The 14143-nt window shown below is 52.0% G+C and overlaps 5 protein-coding genes across 5 annotated transcripts; 4 read left to right on the top strand and 1 right to left on the bottom strand.

Moving 5' to 3' along the window:
* Positions 1-2086: 2086 nt before the first annotated feature.
* Positions 2087-4202, top strand: PFLUO_LOCUS8047 (uncharacterized protein; the record flags this gene model as incomplete). Its single annotated transcript, XM_073785744.1, has 11 exons — positions 2087-2188; positions 2242-2387; positions 2437-2620; positions 2675-2744; positions 2790-3074; positions 3122-3172; positions 3227-3534; positions 3586-3686; positions 3736-3908; positions 3956-4118; positions 4175-4202. 11 exons carry the CDS (start codon positions 2087-2089, stop codon positions 4200-4202), a joined length of 1611 nt encoding a protein of 536 aa, XP_073642069.1.
* A 530-nt stretch (positions 4203-4732) lies between these two features.
* On the top strand, positions 4733-6334 carry PFLUO_LOCUS8046 (Mevalonate kinase; the record flags this gene model as incomplete). Its single annotated transcript, XM_073785742.1, has 1 exon — positions 4733-6334. One exon carries the CDS (start codon positions 4733-4735, stop codon positions 6332-6334), a length of 1602 nt encoding a protein of 533 aa, XP_073642068.1.
* Positions 6335-6667: 333 nt separating this feature from the next.
* Positions 6668-9012, bottom strand: PFLUO_LOCUS8045 (uncharacterized protein; the record flags this gene model as incomplete). Its single annotated transcript, XM_073785741.1, has 2 exons — positions 6668-8911; positions 8959-9012. 2 exons carry the CDS (start codon positions 9010-9012, stop codon positions 6668-6670), a joined length of 2298 nt encoding a protein of 765 aa, XP_073642067.1.
* Positions 9013-9331: 319 nt separating this feature from the next.
* On the top strand, positions 9332-10172 carry PFLUO_LOCUS8044 (uncharacterized protein; the record flags this gene model as incomplete). Its single annotated transcript, XM_073785740.1, has 2 exons — positions 9332-9501; positions 9572-10172. The coding sequence occupies 2 exons, from the start codon at positions 9332-9334 to the stop codon at positions 10170-10172; spliced, it is 771 nt and encodes a 256-aa protein (XP_073642066.1).
* A 1748-nt stretch (positions 10173-11920) lies between these two features.
* PFLUO_LOCUS8043 (uncharacterized protein) lies at positions 11921-14124 on the top strand (the record flags this gene model as incomplete). Its single annotated transcript, XM_073785739.1, has 3 exons — positions 11921-13161; positions 13210-13506; positions 13557-14124. The coding sequence occupies 3 exons, from the start codon at positions 11921-11923 to the stop codon at positions 14122-14124; spliced, it is 2106 nt and encodes a 701-aa protein (XP_073642065.1).
* Between the last annotated feature and the right edge of the window lie 19 nt (positions 14125-14143).

Raw genomic sequence — 14143 nt, 5'->3', positions numbered from 1 at the left:
TGGCTGCCCACTGGTAATCATTTGCTGCGGCTTTGGAGTATAGAGCACCCAACGCCAAGACTGAGTAGATCAGGCAATGACTCTGACGGGTATGAGTGTTCTTGAAGTCTGGAGGGGGTGCGTTCCAAAAGTGTCCATAGGCAGATCTGAATGTGTCTTCGTTCAGGACTGGGATTGTATCATGGACGGTGAGAAAGAAACAATCCACATGCGCGTGGGCTAGGTGCTCCCGTATTTTCCAAGTGCCTTCGCTTTGGAGATCGGCGGATGCATAGATATCCAGTCTCGAGACTCTTTCGGAGTGAGACATTGGAGGCTCATTCAAATCCCATCGCGGTCTTTTCGTTGGCCGTGAATTATGGCCATCGGCTGATTCGGACCAGGACAGTTTGTTCTCCATTGATTTGAGAAGCGCGATGGTGGCGGTAGGTCCGTAGGATGATACATTGTTCTCGTCAAAAATCGTGACCCCAGAGATATTCTGGTCAGTGGTGTAGCCGGCTCCTCCTGTGTCGTGAGCTTTGGTATATACTAGATCAAAGGAGACAGGAAGCAAATACCTGGTGAATCCACTGCACTGCTCGGCTGATATGTCCTCTCGCCAAATACCGCACGCTCTAGTTCGATCACCCTTGCATTGATAATATCAAGCCCCCTAGGTGGCACGTCAGCTCGAGGGGAGAATGGGGCGTTCTAGTATCACTTACCCGATAACCCTACTAGCTGTAGTAGATGGGTCGTAAGCGCACTGATTTTGACTACTCTCACATGATTGACAAGGCAGGAGGCCATTGCACTACCTCAATTAGTTTCCATTTGCCCTGCATGTGCGATCTGGCGAGCAGTAATACCTTCAGCTTCCGTGCTCGGCAAGGATTGCACGCTTCCGTTGTTTTCTTGCGCAGGCCGGTCGTAAGACCAGTCTTTTGATGCTGCACGGTCGACATACTGCGGGGAATTGCTGTGACAAATGGTTCAAGGTGTATGTCTCGCGGAGATCCCGACTCCCTTGATTCACAGATGAATGTTTATGCTTATGTCATATAGTTGATTGGGCAGGGATCTCCCCGAGTTGGGACGTCCCACTCTCTAAGCAAACTAATCTGCAGTCGAACAAGCTATGGACTGCTCAGTTTTCACTGCAATTGATTTCAATGCTCTGGTAAGTAACTATTGTCATGATTTACGGAGTTCCAATTTTCTACACGAGATGGGCCATATTCGTTGCACAACGGTATGTAGAAGCTGGGCTGGTACAAATTGTAATGCCTGTTTAATTGTCATGATTTACTCCTCGGTGTGGATACAAAGATGAACAGTACTTGAAACTCGGGAAATCGTCCAAAATAAAATAGCAAAGACTACTGTACAGTGCTACTGCAGAGTGGATTTGGCAGGCCCCGTCATCTTCATCCCCGCACCGAATTGATCCAATCGCGGAAACCCCGAGAAGCCAAGTTCCACGCGAGGATCATAGCCAAGCCATTCGAAGTGGGGAATACGGAAACAAACACCTGCTTCTGCTCCAGACCATCCCCACACTCGCGACTCGGTGAAGTTGAGAACGGCTAGGTTGGCTTCGGAAAAACTAGGAAATAAAGTTGGTACCGAGGGGAGGAAACTATAAAGTCCGGCAACCCACCGTTTTGTTTTCCACAACTAACACGCAACGTCCAAAAAAAGCAACGTCTGCAGGAGCCTAGCATTGCAGTCAATTTAACATGGCCTCAAATAAATCTACTCGCAAAAGGCCTGTAGAGTGGGAGGAGGATTCCCTTGATGATCGTGAAAAGCTTGTCAAGCGTGGCAGGTTGACAACGGCAGCCGAGGGGTTTTTCGAAGCACTGAGTACGTCAGACACGGCCCCAATATTTTCTGAACAAGCTGGCTCATCCTTTTTTTGAAGCGGAGGCTGGTGTTACTCATTGTTTTGTCAACCTGTTCGTCTACTGGTAAATCGGTCTTTGACCTTTTTCTGACGAGATGAAATAGGGGCAGCGATCATCCCGCCATCCTGGAAGCTGTGATAAGAGCGAAGCAAGGTGTGACCCAGCCACGTTCTTTCAGATCAGCAAAAACTTATTATATGACAGAAAACAGTACCAAGATTCCCGAGATCATTACTTGTCCTTCTGAGCTGGTGGCCTTGTCCGCAGCACTGGGTTATGCCCAGGTCACCGGTATTCCGGTATGACAATTGCTGGTCTATCCATATGCTTCCACTAAATCAAACAAATATAGCAATGTGTCCTCGTCCATGTCGACTGTGGAACTCTGGCCATGGGGCAATCCATCCACAATGCCTCAGTGAGCAGAGTGCCTGTTTTGTGCTTTGCAGGTCTCAGCCCCTTCACTCAAAACGGGGAACTGCTAGGCTCGAGGACCGAGTGAGAAAAGTCTCAGAGTCTTTGGAAATGGAGCTGATGATTTTCGTAGATTCATACATTGGGTGCAAGACGTGCCTGATCAAGCAGCGATTGTCCGCCAATATTGCCGGTACACCGGGGAGGTCAAGACCGGACGAAATATCAAGGAGATGGTGTACCGAGCTCTGCAGCTTACTATGTCAGACCCTAAAGGCCCGGCCTATTTAACTGCAGCGAGGGAGGTTCTTGAAGAAGTGAGCCCGCCTCAGCCGAGTCGGAGAGAATTCCACTGACTAGACGGGCTTTAGCGTGTGGAGAGAGAATACCTCGGAGAGCAAACCCTATGTCCAATTGCGCCTAGTGCATTGCCAGAGTCGGGTAAGCATCCTTCTTGTCCTAGCTGAATACTGCTAAGGTCACCAGAGGTGGAATTGATTGCGACTGCCCTATTAGGCGCGAAGAGACCGCTGGTCATTACGGGATATCTGGGTCGCAATCACCAAGCGCCTCCCCTACTGGCAGAGCTTTGCGATAAGCTGCCAATTAGTGTGGTGGAACTGGTAGGCTCTGATATGTGCTTGCGGAGTGACCATGAAGGATATCTGGGTGTCACTGTGACTACACACTCAGAAGTCTGCGAAGCCGATGTGATTTTAATTCTGGACTGTGATGTGCCATGGATCCCCACCGCTGGAAAGCCACAGAAAGGTACTTAGGCCTATTTTCTTCCGTTTGGAACTATGTTGACTGTTCAGGAACGAAAATCTTCCATCTTGATGTTGATCCGCTCAAGCAACAAATGCCGCGTACGTGCCCGGATTATTTTGCATTGGACCATTTTTCTGACCATTGATGTTCAGTATTTCTTTTCGACACGACTCGCAGATTCCGAGTTAGTTGTGCGATTGCGTTGAAGCAACTCAATTCGTTTCTGGACAAGCAAAGCATTGACAGAGGACGCTACACCAAAGCGTTTGAAGCACGCAGCAATCGCTATCAGAGCTGGCAGGAAAACCTACGCAGTTTGGAGGCCGTGTCCGATGAAGGTGTCATCAGTACCCCGTACTTGATATCTAGAATGCGAAACGCCCTTCCACACGACACCATCTATGTTCTGGAGGCTGTCACCAACGCGGGCGCTGTTATCAACCACCTCAACCTGACTCAAGTAGGTTTACTCAATCTGACAGTGTGCTCACAGCACTTATCATCATTCTAGCCAGGTTCTCTCGTCGGCAGTGGGGCTGGTGGACTGGGATGGGGAGGCGGTGCCTCGCTGGGTATCAAGTTAGCCAAGCCAAATTCCTTCATCTGTGCAATGTGAGTATCTACAATCCATGAGACATGGAAAAGTCTAATGACATCACAGCATCGGAGACGGATCATATCTCTTCAGCCAGATGGAGAGCGTGTACTGGATTGCCCGGCGCTATAACATTCCATTCCTGTGTATCGTGTTGAACAACAGCGGGTGGAATGCACCCAAGGTGTCGGCTCTCCTTGTCCACAAAGATGGGTTGTCGTCAAAGTCGAACAGGGGCGGTATGTCGAAACAACATTGGTGTTTTATAAAACTGACACAGGGTTAGATCTCAATCTCTCGTTCGAGCCCTCGCCTGACTACCCTGGAATTGCGGCTGCTGCTGGGGGTGCATGGGGTGCTACTGTCAAGGCACCAGGAGAGTTGGATCTAACTCTCAAGGAGGCAACAGATGTTGTCCGCAATGGACGATGTGCTGTCGTTGACGTGACGTAAGTTGAGCACAGCTTTGAGTTGATTAGTAGGGCAATAGGGCTAACTTTTCTAGTGTGCCGTCAATGTGGAAGGAGAACTAGACAGGCGTAGGTCAAGACACAACACGAAATTGCAATAGGGGTCCATGTCAATAGCTCATAGTAGAGAATTCAACTCGGCATTCGAGGGTCAGCTGCCAATACATAATCACATTCCGTGTGATGTTCTCTTTACAATCTAGCTGAAGTGAGGATCCTGACATGGATCAAACATGTACAGTATAGAGACGATCCCGGCGAAGCTACTGCACTGCGCCGCACACACTAACCAAAACCAGTCCTAAGGCGAACACACTGCAGAAACGATGGAATTATTCACATCCTCTAGTCCAGAAAAAAGAAAAAAATCTCTTTCTGTTTACACGAACCCGCTGACCAATACCCAATTCGGGCCATCTTATTGGCCCCCGACCCGGGGAAACAGCGACCCGCAGCCCAAACCCCGTGCCCCCCGTTTCCCTTTCTTTCGCTTTTTCTCTTGCGATTGTTGCATTGTTCATCGCCCATTGACTTTTTACTCCCTTGCTTCCTCTTCCTTTCTCCTTTTTTTTTCCTGCACCCCCCACCAAACCATGACCGAACCTCTGCGGCAGACCAACGGAGCGAAACCTTCCAATTCCAACCAGCGTCGCACGCCTACCCACACCCTCCCCAGCGGCGCGCAGAACGGCCTCCCTGTTCGGTCTCGCGCTTCAGTCAACGGCAACGGCCAAGTCGACTCAGACAGTTTCTCCGACAGCACATCCTCCACCGAGTCATCCCCAGTGAACGGCGCGGGGAAACCACATCGGCCCGCCATGTCGCGTAAGGCATCCTCGCCAATGGCGCCCGCCTTCATGGTGTCTGCTCCAGGCAAAGCAATTGTGTTCGGGGAGCACGCCGTCGTCCACGGCAAAGCAGCCATGGCAGCGGCCATCTCCCTCAGATCGTACCTGCACGTCACAACTCTCTCCAAGTCACACCGCACCGTCACCCTCAATTTCAGAGACATTGGCCTCGACCACACGTGGAACATTGACGCCTTGCCCTGGGACATTTTCCAGCAGCCGTCCAAAAAGAAGTACTACTACGACCTCGTCACCTCCCTCGACCCCGAACTCGTCGCCGCGACCCAGCCACACCTCGAAGGCGTGGGGAAGGGTATGTCGGAGGAAATCCGCAAGCACCAAGTGGGTGGCGCATTCGCTTTTCTCTACCTGTTTCTCTCCCTGGGATCCCCGCAAAGCGCAGGCGCCGTTTACACTCTCCGATCTACAATTCCCACCGGCGCCGGACTGGGTAGCAGCGCCAGTGTCTGTGTGTGTCTGAGTTCCGCACTTCTTCTTCAGATCCGCACGTTGGCCGGTCCGCACCCGGACCAGCCGCCAGAGGAGGCAGAGACACAGATTGAGCGCATCAACCGGTGGGCGTTTGTGGGTGAGATGTGCATTCACGGAAACCCCAGTGGGGTGGACAACACGGTCGCCGCGGGCGGCAAGGCCGTGATGTTTCGTCGCGTAGACTATAACGAGCCTCCGGAGGTCACTCCCCTCCTTAACTTCCCCGAACTTCCTCTCTTGCTCGTCGACACACAACAATCCCGCTCCACAAAGACAGAGGTCGACAAGGTCTTCCGACTCAGGGAATCACATCCCGTGGTGACGGAGTCTATTCTTAACGCCATTGATCAAGTATCAACGTCGGCGCAACAACTTGTCGACGACCCTGATTTCGAGAGTTCTCCCGACAAGAGCCTGGCACAGCTCGGCACTCTTATCCGCATGAACCACGGGTGTCTGGTCTCGCTGGGTGTTTCCCACCCGCGCCTGGAACGGATCCGCGAACTGGTCGACTACGCCGACATTGGCTGGACGAAGCTGACCGGTGCCGGCGGCGGCGGCTGCGCAATCACGCTCCTGCGCCCAGACGCGAAGAAAGAAGTCGTGCGCGATCTAGAGAAGAAGTTCTCCTCGGAGGGATTCATCAAATACGAAACCGTTCTCGGTGGAGACGGCGTTGGCGTTCTCTGGCCCGCGGTGCTGCGCAACGGCTCTGACGAGGAAGGCGGCGAGGAGATCGACCAGCAAAAGTTCGAGAATGCCGATGGGCCTGAGGGTATCGAGCGCCTTGTTGGCGTTGGGGTGCACGAACGGAGAGAAGGGTGGAAGTTCTGGAAGCGAGCGGCGCAGGCTTAGCTGTCTCTTGCCTGGTTTGTTTTATGTCTTATTTCCGGTCTGTCTTATTATTCCTAAGGCCCATATACTGGGCGAGTTATTGCTGATCATATCACTATCTAATTCATTGTGTATAGTTAATACCACAGAGCAGAATTGCAGTACGTATTCCTAGTATGACTGTCCAAAGTTGGTAGATTTCACTGAAAGTCAGGGTCGACTTTACACCACTAATGAAGATTGCACCGCATATACAAACAGTAGAAGATTAAAAAAGGAGAAAATGAAGGGTATCTTGCGAAATCCAAATCCAATACAAAATCCAAAGCCGGGGTAGAAATCTCTACCTCCCACTTATCCCATCGTAGTCTCCCACCCCTTCTCCATCATAACATCCATCCAAAACGTCCCACTCTCCTGACCCGCATCCATCCGTTTCCACACCTCAGTAACAAGCTTCAAGCACACATTGATCGGTTTCGGGGGCAGCACATGCAGAAACGAGGTGAGACGGCCGAGGATGAATTTCCGCGTGCGCGAGACCTCGATGGCGGCCATTGAGACGGCGGGGCCTTGGTTTTCGTTGCTATCGGCGTCGTCATTATCGTTATAGTTCTCGTTGTCGTTGTTAGTTTCTTCACTGTAATCGTTGTTGTCATCGGTGTTGCTTTGGCCGTCTGGAGATGTAGGTTGGCGCGGCGTGCATGTGCGTGGGAGGCGGAGCTCGCTGCTTGACGCAACAAGTAAGAAGGGCTGGAGACATCTTGTGCGGGATTCGAGGGGGATGGTTTTGAGGCGGTGGAGGGTTGTCACGGCGAATTCGGTGAGCCAGTTTTCGTATAAGGAGGTGTCAGGGTCGGGCTCTGTATCGAAGCTTTGGGGTGGGTTTTGTGCTGCTGATGGTTGGCGGGGTGAGGGAGGGTAGAGGTTTTGTTGGGTGCGTAGTGATGGTGAAGGGGCAGTATCTTGGGAGTTATTATTATTTTTGGTAGCACCTGCAGTGCTGTTGTTGCAAAAGCCCGGGGACATATTCATGCCTTCGAGATCGATGGGAAAGAACGGATCCCGGGATGTGGACGATGCAGCAGCGGGGAAATGAGGACCAGGAGACGGTAGACGACTGTGCAACAAGTCCGGGAAGACGCGGTAGAGTTGCATCAGACCCGTGCAACGGTAGACTTCGGCCATGGTGAGGAGGTGCCAGACTGGAGTTTCATCGTCGCCGGGACTCACGATCTCAGCTTCAGATGGATGGGCGAGGTTTAGGAGCCGAGCCTCTAGTTCCCGGGCTTTGTCAATGGCCATCTGGGCGCGCGCGATGTCGTCTTGAGAAGTGAAGCGCCTCCCTCGAATTCGTTTCCGTTCGCGCCGGACTAGTCGACCAACTTCGTGGACGGTGAACTGGGTGTCTCGCGCGATGCCGGTCCAAGGATGCGGAACTCGTTGGAGAACTAGAGACTCGTCCATGGATGTTGCGGAGTCAGAGAACACCATTGTGTCGTTGTCGGTCACGAATGACAGGAGCATCTCCCAGTAGATTAGGGCTTCCTCGAAGAACCGGTAGTTGTTACTGGAGTTCTTGGATGTGAAGTCAAATCCCGGGCAGTGCGACGAGGACGACGCAATGGTATTGAGTTGTTTACGCAGTATGTTGAAGAACGAAACCCCGAGATCCGTCGGATCGTGCCAGCTCGCCGTCTGGCCGAGCATGAGCAGTGCCAGCAGGGCCTTGTCATCCATGACTGCTTCGCGGGTGATGATGTCGACCGCCTCGTTGCGCATCTTCCGGCCCAGAGGCCCGAACTGAGGGAAGTCATTGACCAGCGTTGCAGCAGCCATGCTCTGCATTGTTCGGCACATCGCCAACGAGGACCCCCACAGCCGGGAGACCGTTGTCCGGAACGGGTTCATTTGGCTATCATAGCTTGAGAACAGCGCTGCAACTTCCTTGAAATAGTATTCGATCAGAGTCCACGACGGGTTGTTTAGTGGACAAGAGATGGACATGAAATTGCGGGATGTTGAAGGATGCGGCGCGGGAGGGTAACTCCGGACGATGGCCGATGGTGAAAAGTCTCGGTATATGCTGCCTGGCTCCTCGTCATTCGGGGCGGGTGGACCGATGAAAGACAGAAAACGCGACAGATCTCCGGGCGACTCATCTGACCGTCCAAAGCTGTAGGCCGAGTCTCCCTGCGGCGAGAAGGATGATGGACCAGGGCCGGCAGAGGGCGGACAGAGGTCGGACAGTTCAGGTAAAGACCCGTTCCCGGGAAGATCCCACAAGTTATCGCAGAGGGAGTTTGACCCGTCCAGCCCAAAGTTTGGAGTGGCGGTAGTGTCGTGTGAAGGCCTTCGGACTGGGTCATCATTCAAAGATAAAACATGGCCGATGTCCTCCGGCTGCTGCTGCTGTTGTTGCGGCGCATTTGACGACGAGGCCGGGCTCATCCCAGTTTCATTTGTTATAGATGCGCTAGAAGTCTGATCCGACTGCTCATGCTTGGTGATCCAGCGCAACGACTGTACATAGCCCGGGCAGCGCACGCCTAGACGTGTGCAGCGGCTACAATGGGGTTTCTCCTCGCCGCATTTGACCTGATCCCGTTAGCACCCGATCGGGGATTTGGAGCGGGACCACCAACCCGCTTAGTCTTGCATCGCGCACAGCCGTGGCGGGACTTCTTGACTCGCCGCATTGCATAGAGGAGAGATAGAGATAGGATGAAGCTGTCGCGAGAGGTCTCCGGCAGAGACAAGAGTAGCCCGGGTCAGTGCGGGGTGGGGATCGCGATAACGGGAAACTTTTGCCTGTTTGGTCCCGATAGGAGATCCCCATTCGTGGCCCAGGCTCAGTCTCTTTCTCTCTCTCCGGTCATGGCAGGTAGACTCGTCCGGGCCTTGACAATCAGATCACCAAGCCGAGCTTCTCAGCCGGCTTGGAAGCCTCTACACTATCTTCGAGCATCGCATCCCTGTATTCGCGCGGCCCCCCGCGGGTTCCATTCGACCGCGCCCATGGCTCGCGCGTCGCCGGAGCTGAAAAAGACCCTGACACCAGATCTCCTGGAGAGCGTGCATCAACTCTGGTTTGGTCATTGTTTGGACGAGAATTCTCTGGTTCTCCCAAGCCAAAATGAAATGCAACGTTGGTTCACACGCGACGCGGATTTTGACGAGGCCTGCGTGTAAGTCTGCCACCCACCGTCTTTAGATGCGTTTAGAGGAAGAAGAAAAAACGCTGATCTAAAGGATTAGTGCACAATTCCGCCCTGTGCTGGAATTGATTCTTACTTCCGAAGCATCGGCCACCGACATTCTAGAAACAATCAACACGGCCTCACCTTTCTCATGGCTCTACACCCTTCTCCTTCTGGACCAGATCCCTCGAAACTGCTACCGTGGTTCTGAATCAAAGGTGGTATTTACCCGGTTTGATCCGCTGGCCAGTGCGATCGCCATGCGTGCAATTGAGAACAGAATATTTTCTCAATCGTCGGAGCTGCGATATCGGCTGGCCTACCGCATGTGGTTTTATCTGCCTCTGATGCACTCCGAGGAACTGAAAATGCACGAGAAAGCACTGGAGCAGTATGAAATCAAGGCGTCGGAGCTGGAAGAGCTCGTTGACAGAGACGTCGACACCTTATCTGAAGATGAAAGGAAGTATCATCGCGTTTTGTCTGGCCGACGAGATGAGCTTAAGACGTTCTTGGCTATGAACACCGAGTTCGAGAAGAAACACAAGGTCATCATTGAGCGGTTTGGGCGATATCCGCATCGCAATGAGGCTTTGGGCAGAACTTCGACGCCGGAAGAAGTGGAATATCTACAGAGTGGCGGGGAAACATTTGCATGAGACATACATATTGTAACACCTGGGCACCAAAATCATCACCGGTGATTTAAGGGTCATAACCCAGAGAGTATCTTAGGAGAATTATAGGACAAAAATAAATGCATACTCTAGTAGTGGATTGTATATTGCAGGGATGTCTCCCATTGGTTGCGGAGCAATAGCATTATCTTGAAGAGCAGTTTTAAAGTGGCCTGGTAGGGTGCAGTCCAGTCCGCCATCTCTTTGCTCTTTGCCTCGACTGACTCTTCTAGCATTCTTTTCAGTTAGATCTGCCAAAGTGCAACATTCCTGAGTGGTCAATTGGAATGTTGACCTCACCGGTCCCAATCAAGTAAGGGAGCACAAGACCAGGACATCATCCCTGTTGGTCCGCACATTCCTGAGTTCTCGAGTTGGAATTTTCCAAAACAAACTGCCACGAATCATTCCTGGACAGAATGCACACTTGATGGAAGGCTTTGATAATAATATTTTCTGGCCATGGTCCAGGTAAGAATTTAAGCACAGCTTATGGTGTGACTTTCCTGTTTGATCACGAAGGGGATGTTGAACCCTACATAATTGAGATTCTGGGATGTAAGACAACCCCTTCGAGTCGTTCAAGGCATGCCCCTCCATAACTTTAGGTGTGGCCCGCAATTTGCATTCATCGGACAAGGTGGCACAGACAATGCGCAAAGTAACTATTGTCCTGAACGGTTCCGTAGTAATCAGTTCCCGCTTGATTTCCCAAACACGACCGTATGCATCAGCCCACTCCGTTAGCCTCAGTGGATACAAGATAGCTATAGAAGGAAGTTGCTCGTCTGACCGTTTGCCCTTCCTGTCCTTTGGAGAAAGAGGGGTCCCACATGCCTGGCAACCGCCCTTGACGAACCATAATGAGCGTGGCCGTTTTCGTCCGCCTTGCTAAAAGGGAGAGTAAGATGGTACAAGACACTCCCTGCAACACAGGGCACGGGGCTGATCTCGACTCGACCCCACAACTGCTAACAAGGACGGTGGGCTAGCCGGATGTAGGATCACCGTATTGGCTCACTAGCACCGTTCTTGGGTTGATTGATCTTGTTCAGGATGTCTTGATCTCTCGTTCATAGGTAGGATTCTACCACAGCCACCTGAACTGAGATTGACTCCTTTGAAGGAAAAAAAAGCAAATACTGACATGATCCATACTCTCCATTGGAGCAGACCTAATCCAGAACACTGATCGAAAACACGCGATGCGTGCCGTGGCCGTCTGGGAGTCGTGCTGCCCATCATGATCGTCGCTCGTCCATCACTTCTTCTCCGGCCCCTGGTCCTCTCACTACTGGTTGTGTCGGCGCTGTCTTCGAAGACATTGCATCTCTATCAACATGCAGGATCTCTCCCTCGCACGCTTTTCGTCCTTTACTTTCCGACCTTCTTTATTCAGGAATCCTTTCTCTTTGCCGGTGCTTGGTTCCTCTTGCATAAAACAACGGGTCTGAAGTCTGTTTTTGGAACAGGAATAACATCATTTCTATCGTAAGTGGGACTGTTACACTTGGTAAAAACAGGAGAACTATTCTGACTGCGTCTGCCGATATAGGTGCTTGACTTTCGTCCTCTCCGCCTCCCAGATCGGCTTCTACTTCATTACAGGCAGTGAGACCCGCTGGGATGCCGCAACAAGCGTTGGGAATGATCCAGAGGGAAGAAAACTGATACTTAGCGGGCTCCGATCATTTCTGGGAGCAGCTACGCTGCTTCTTGTTGCGTCGTGGATGTGCATGACGGGAATATGCACCTTGATGACCAAATGGCTGTCAGCGGTGTTCAGCGCGCCCTCGTCGGAAAGCGTGGATGAAGAGCTTCCGCTGGCCCATATACAGCAAACGTTCCGTAAAGAGCGGCTTATTCGATTTTGGACCAAATGTGCTATAGTCGCAACCTTCGGTCTGCGCATTTTTCGGCCTCAGGTGCCTTATAACCACATGTCCGGAGCTTTGCCGTTTACTTTTTTCGAAGCGATTGGGTTGAAGCGTATTGAGCACCACGAGCCTAGTGATGGAGAGTTTCCTTTGCCGGAATTGATTGAGGAGCAATACTGGGAGGCTTCCAATGGTCATTTCAAGGGCTGGGCTCCGGGTATGACTCGGCTGACGACAGACGACACTCAGCCCTCCTGGGCTGCTGCTCCTTTACCAACCGGATTCAACCGCTGGAGAGAATTGTCCAATCTTGATAATGATGATATCATATTCAACGGGCAAGATCCGAAAGAGTCTCTGAAGAGCTTCTACGATCCCGTCGACGATCCCTTGCGCATCACGAATCTCAACCACGGACTAGTTGAGCCACTTGCTCGAGCATTGAAGGACCACGATATCCCGATCACTCATGTTGTTCTCGTGATGATGGAAAGTGCGCGCAAGGATATTTTTCCTCTGAAAAATGACTCCCATCTACACCGGGAGATTCTCTCGTCGTATCGCCACCCCGATGAGAAAGCCCTTCGCGACCTCAATGACAAGCTAGCGCGCCTAACGCCCGTTGCAGAAAGGCTAACGGGGGAGTCTGGTGGGTTTTCATCATCGAAAGGTGATCCTCCTGCGTTAGAGACCGAATGGAAGGACTCTGCAGAACCTGGCATGGGTGGCATCAATGTCAACGGTGTCCTCACTGGTAGCACTCTCTCCTTCAAGAGTGCAGTTATGAACCACTGCGGAGTGGGACCGATCCCAATTGACTTCATGGGCGAAGTCAAGGCCGACATCTACCAACCCTGTATCATGCAGGTTTTGGAACTCTTCAATCAGCTCCAGCCGAAGTCAACTATCGATGATGGCAGATTTCAAGACCGCAACTGGACTTCGGTGTTTCTGCAGTCTATCACCGGGGAGTATGATGATCAGAGCGACCTCAATAGAATGATGGGGTTCAAAAAAGCGATTTACCGCGAAGATATTGATAAGCCTATAGCCGACCACTACCATCCCCACATGGAGGAGATCAATTATTTTGGGTGAGCACTCCTCTCCGAATATTCATAGATCATGCTAACTTCAGCCAGCTTTTCGGAGCACGAGATATACCCTTACCTGCAAGACGTGGTGAGAGGCGCACTCGAAAACAACGAGCGACTCTTCTTGTCACATTTTACAAGCACAACCCATCATCCCTGGTCCACACCCGAGGAATTCCATAAGGAGCAATACTTTGCAGAAGACAGCTTCATGGAGAAACACGAGGACATGAACAATTATCTAAACGCGGTCCATTACGTGGACACTTGGCTGGGTGATATGTTGAAAGTGTTGGATGAGAACGACATTGCCAATGAGACATTGGTGGTGCTTGTCGGAGACCAGTAAGTTGATCATCAATGGCTTCAGTTGGCCCAAGCTGACCCCGACCCAGTGGCCAGGCGTTCCAAGAAGATGCACCAGTGACGGGGACGTACGAGAACGGGCATATCAGCAACTTCCGCATCCCGCTCGTCTTCCGACATCCCCTACTGCCCCGGCTTCAGATCACCGCCAACGCAACCTCGATGTCGGTTGTGCCGACCATTCTGGACTTGTTGTTGAACACGAAATCCTTGAACGAGAAAGACTCGGCCGCAGCACTGGATTTGATGAATGAGTACGAGGGACAATCGCTCATCCGCCCGTACCAGGCTACCCACAATGGCCGGCAGGCGTGGAATTTCGGCATCATCAACTCCGGGGGTACGATGCTCAGTGTTGGGTCTGCGGCTGTACCGTACCGGCTTATTCTGCCGCTGACGCCAGACTTTGAATATGTCTTTTCGGATCTGGACACCGACCCCGATGAATTGAGCCCATTACGCAGTTGGACCCGGGAGGAGGTCATAGACCAGGTCCTGGAACACCATGGCGCCAGAGCCGCTGGGTGGGTGGCGGACGCGGCGAAAGTGGGACAGTGGTGGGTAGATGAACGGAAGAGGCTCTGGCACCACCATTGATGTAATTAGGAGCTTGCCA

Source organism: Penicillium psychrofluorescens, assembly GCF_964197705.1.
Source record: "Penicillium psychrofluorescens genome assembly, chromosome: 5".
NCBI classification, from domain to species: Eukaryota; Fungi; Ascomycota; class Eurotiomycetes; order Eurotiales; family Aspergillaceae; genus Penicillium; species Penicillium psychrofluorescens.
The sequence above is the reverse complement of the archived record's forward strand: the minus strand, read 5'-3'. Positions and strand labels throughout refer to the sequence as shown.